The sequence below is a fragment of the Nylanderia fulva genome, unplaced genomic scaffold, assembly GCF_048542155.1.
Source record: "Nylanderia fulva isolate GAGA-0341 unplaced genomic scaffold, ASM4854215v1 Scaffold355, whole genome shotgun sequence".
NCBI lineage: Eukaryota > Metazoa > Arthropoda > Insecta > Hymenoptera > Formicidae > Nylanderia > Nylanderia fulva.
In genome coordinates, this window is record NW_028190428.1 from 91,701 (window position 1) to 97,144 (window position 5,444).

General features: G+C 31.4%; 1 protein-coding gene across 1 annotated transcript; it reads right to left on the reverse strand.

The window, feature by feature from the left end:
* Nucleotides 1-2,507: 2,507 nt before the first annotated feature.
* Nucleotides 2,508-4,819, reverse strand: LOC114928112 (uncharacterized). The gene is made up of 2 exons (XM_029299195.2): nt 2,982-4,819; nt 2,508-2,629 (listed from the first exon to the last, which is right to left on the reverse strand). Exon 1 carries the CDS (start codon nt 4,727-4,729, stop codon nt 2,984-2,986), a length of 1,746 nt encoding a protein of 581 aa, XP_029155028.2. The 5' UTR covers nt 4,730-4,819; the 3' UTR covers nt 2,508-2,629; nt 2,982-2,983.
* Nucleotides 4,820-5,444: the final 625 nt, after the last annotated feature.

A 5,444-nucleotide genomic window follows, 5' to 3' on the forward strand; every position in this document is an offset into this window, starting at 1 on the left:
TCATAGATCTTAGAATAATGTGACAGACTTCAGTAATTTCTAATCGAAGAGATTCCAATTGACTTTTTTGTGCTAAGTCAGTTTGGCGAATGATTTATTGAATCATAAATCCTCGATCATCCATTTCACGAATCCTCATCGCAATTTGTAGTTTAACTTGTATTCTGAGGGATACGCGCGAATAAAAGGAGAAATTTCTTTTTTTCAAAATCGATGACGATTACTCTCAATTAATTAATCTTATTGTCATTGTATCAATTAAAATTATAAAATTACTTGCTTTTTTTTTAAACGCTTTCCTCAGATGTTTTATATATGTATATATATATAATCTCTAAAAACTCACCTTTAAAAAAAGGTAAAAAAAGGCGACCAGTTAAGGGCACGCCATTAACAAAAATTATTTATTGCAAACCCATGTAGAATCCTATGAAAAATTAATCATTGCAAACCCATGTAGAATCCTAGGCAAAATTAACCATTGCAAACCCATGTAGAATCGTACCTATTGCAAACCTATGTGGAATCCTATGAAAAATTAACCATTGCAAACCCATGTAGAATCCTATGAAAAATTAACCATTGCAAACCCATGTAGAATTGTATTAAAAATTATCCATTGCAAACTTATGTAGAATCCTACATTGCAAACCCATGTACAATAGAATTGTATGAAAAATTATCGATTATAAACCCATGTACAATCGTAACAAAAGTAATGAAATAAAAAAAAAATTGCGACAAGTGAAAGTAGAAACTTGTACCAGTGGAAAATTAAAGTTGCAGACATATATATAGTCGTATAATGAATCAGTAAAAATTTAAATTTGCAAATGTAGAATCGTACCATAAAAAAACTTATCTTTTAAAAAAAAAAGATAAACAAGATGCCAAGTCCATTAATATAAAATAAAAAGAAATAAAAAAATTGTAGTTAAAAAAACTGGGCGCGCTGCTAAATAATATTCTAATGATATTAAAATTAAATTGTTATTTTTAAACTCATTGCAGTTAAAATATGTTTTGTGTTTAAATTAATTAATGTTACTTTAAGGTGCTGAATAATATTCTAATGATATTAAAACTAAATTGTTATTTTTAAACTCATTGCAGTTAAAATATGTTTTGTGTTTAAATTAATTAATGTTACTTTAAGGTACATTGTAATTTTGAAACTTAGCAGCGCGCCCAGTTTTTTTAACTACAATTTTTTTATTTCTTTTTATTTTATATTAATGGACTTGGCATCTTGTTTATCTTTTTTTTTTAAAAGATAAGTTTTTTTATGGTACGATTCTACATTTGCAAATTTAAATTTTTACTGATTCATTATACGACTATATATATGTCAGCAACTTTAATTTTCCACTGGTACAAGTTTCTACTTTCACTTGTCGCAATTTTTTTTTTATTTCATTACTTTTGTTACGATTGTACATGGGTTTATAATCGATAATTTTTCATACAATTCTATTGTACATGGGTTTGCAATGTAGGATTCTACATAAGTTTGCAATGGATAATTTTTAATACAATTCTACATGGGTTTGCAATGGTTAATTTTTCATAGGATTCTACATGGGTTTGCAATGGTTAATTTTTCATAGGATTCCACATAGGTTTGCAATGGGTACGATTCTACATGGTTTTGCAATGGTTAATTTTGCCTAGGATTCTACATGGGTTTGCAATGATTAATTTTTCATAGGATTCTACATGGGTTTGCAATAAATAATTTTTGTTAATGGCGTGCCCTTAACTGGTCGCCTTTTTTTACCTTTTTTTAAAGGTGAGTTTTTAGAGATTATATCATTCATTTTTGTATATGATATAATAACATTACCGCAATGCCATGACTCTGTGTATGTTTTACTGTTTAGACGTTTTGATGCTTTAATCAAAGATACTTGATTCTATATATATGTTTATACATAATTTAAGAAATATTTTCAATATCTTAAATCATTTCTTTCCTTATTTGCAAACATGTTTCAAATAATATTTGATATCATAGCTTTAAAAGATATGTATTAGAACACGTATTATCATATTAGCACAAATGCGTAATATCATATACGATAAATATAAAATATATTTTATTACTGCATATATTACTTTAATGCAGTTTACTTTATAAAGTATCTCGTTCGAGTACTCGTTATTTGGGATCATATTATTGCTTTATATGATAATATAATATAATTGTGTAAATGATATTTTATTGTACCGTATGATCATATAATTTTAATTGATCAAGTAAAATATAAAAAAATATTTTTCTTATTAAATATATATATATATATATATATATATATATATATATATAATTAGACTTAAAAGCTTGATTTGATTTACTAATATTTATCACGAACATCTGTTTAAGAGAGTTATGGGGTAACACCACTCTAGCGGTCGAAAAAAAGACCTAACTTTGACAATTTTTTTTGAGAATATAATAAAAGGAATGGGAATTTTTCTTGAGAAGGTTTATTGAGCATATATTTAAGTATAGAAAAAAATTTTTTTATTATTTTTTTTATACAAAATGGCGACGAGAGAGACAATCTTCAAAATGACGTTTTTAAAAAACGCTTCCATTAGCGAACCAATTTCTCGTGAACTATAAGACCTAGAATAAAAAACCAAAAAAATTTTAAATCTACATACTATTGCCTATAGAAGTACGTAGGGATTTTTTATTTTATCAAATTTTGCAGAAACGGTGCACTTTTGAAAAAAAAATTCAATTTTATGCCAAAAAATAAGCAGTAAATTGTTTATAAAATAAAAAGTTTACATCGAATCGAAAAACCCCTACGTACTTCTATAAAGGATGTAATTGTGAAGCTACTGTCAAATTTTCAAACTGATCCATGCAACCGTGTTGAAGTAATGTGTTCGCTAAGATTGAAAAAAGTGGTTTCGAGAAAAACGCGTTTAAAGTTTCACGAGCACTTAAAATGCTTGAAATTTATGTTTACCTTTAATCAGCGATGCCTGCACCATACATTTGGCCATCCAGATTAATACTCGCCTCTTCTTCTTCCTTCCTGGATGATTTTAAAAGCAATCGGGCCTCTTTTGCAGCATTAGTCAGCGATCGCTCCGAATACTTGATGCGGCGCTCGTCCGTTTCGACGCAGAAATTGTAGCAATTCGTCCCAATTTTCATGCCTAAATTTTGCATGAGCCTCATAACACTTGATAGGCCATCATTATATATACCTACAGCGATATATATGGCAGTATCAAGCACATGCTTGCCACTGGAGGTCGATTTCGGAGCCATTGACCAAACTGTCGAATTGAAACTCTCGTTGCTATTTTGAGTATAGCCGCCGATGCAACGAGTAAGCAGATCGTCGCTGCTTAATTCTTTATAAATTGGTAAAATTGCTTCAAAAACTGAAGTCGAGAGAGGTGGTTTATGCTTGTAATCGACATTACCAATGGCCTGTGCTTTTTGCCATGAACACCACGAATTTTCTCCGGACGGGCATTTTTCGTGCTGCGGTTTTTCGTCGGTTGATATTTTATGGAATAGCGTCGCATAAATTTCATTCCGCATTTTTTCTACGGAATCATGATTGCGGCGTATAGCTAATCCATAATAAATTGACAACTCGTCGATCAATTTACCTGTCAACTTGCCTTTTCCTCCGAGTCCTTTTGTATTTTTTTTTAAATTGCGAAGGCGAGTACCCATTCGCTTTTGTACGTGGTCGATGCACTCTTTCTTCATAACTGTGAAATCAGCATAAGGCTCTGAATCCATGATACCTTTAAAAGTTTTAGAATCTCCGTCCCCCACGTAATTTGCATATTTTAAATTGTGCAAAGAATTTGAGCGCTGGAACATTTCTATGACGGCGTCCACCTCCATCTTTCCGGCGGAGCCCTCGTGGTTAGCTTGGCATTCGTTTTCATGCGTTTCGATCCATTCCTTGTACTTCTCAGTGTCTTCTTGTTTCTCCCAAAATTCACAAGATTTACAATATTTTGATTTTATAACAACATCAACCACTTTGCCGCTAAGCCATCCAATAAGCGATACGAATCCGAAAAGTGACGAAAAACCCCGCTTTTTCCACGAACCATCACCAGATACAGTAATACCATCTGTATTCTCTTTCTCATCACTTTTTTTCTTCTCTTCCTGAGCTGCAGTTTTCATACTGAGCTGACAAACCGCCTCTGCTCCAATAGCGATTCTTTTAACGACTCTGTCGTAGAATGATTGAAAAATTGGTCGCGGGAGATCCATAAACGCGCAAAATTTCATTATTCCATTTAGTCCTACTCCGAGTAGCCGCATAGCAAGTACAATTCGACGATTAATCTCGTATCCTTTTTCAATAAATGGAGAACTAGGAATATAAATTTTGTCACATTTTTGACACGAAATCACAATTTTAAAACCCAAGCCACGCTTTGCAGATTCGGTGAATGTCACTTCAGATTTGCATTTTTTACAGACAACAGCTTGCGATATAGCGGAGAAAACGGCTAAAAAGTTTAAAATTCGGTATCCAAATCCTTCTTCTACTTCAAATTCTTCAAGATCTATTTCTGATAATTTGCGAGCCGATGTGCCAGCCTTCTCGAGATCCGGCATCTCCAATTCGTAACGGTTCAACGGTCGCCGCTTTGAAATTCTCGGTCTCTTCGAATCGTTAGCACTCCCCATTGAGCCTTTCTTCTCCTTATATATTTTTCTTTTATTACTCATCTTGTTAAGCACTCAGAAACAACTAAATGTATGTATAGAAAACAGAGAAAGCAATGAAAAAATCAAAAATGTGCGTGTGCTTGGCGTCACATTGCCCGCTGTACTGAAATACAAGTTTATTTTGGCAGTAGCGTACCCTGGTGATCTTTTGAGTAACTCAAGCATCTTCTGCACTATAAATAACAAGGCCACTTATTATCCTGAAAGGTAAAACAGGATGACAAAAGCGATGAATCCGAACGCGCCGCGTTAAGGCTCAAGCGGCGCTCCGAGGCGCTGCGGAAAAATCGTTGGTAGAGGCTTTTAAAAAATTTTTTTTACTATAAAACCAAGTGCATGTTATTTTTATGATGTTAAAGCATTGTTTAAAGCAAAAAAAAAAAAAATTGATTTTTTCAAAATCCTAGAGTGGTGTTACCCCTTATGCCGGAATATAATTCTGTGATATGATCTATATTAATTTGATCAATTTTTTTTAAATAATATAGTAATAAATATTAATAAATATAATAAATATTAATTAATAAATATTAATAGATATTAATTAATTTATAATTTTATAGTATATAAAACTGAAGATATAAAGAAAATGGAATACAAATAAATATTTTTTTCCGTCAAGCTATCACTACATTTTGCACATGTCTAGTGGATTTTAGTAATTATCTTAATTATTTTATATCATATTAATATAATCATTTTTGTTATTATATTG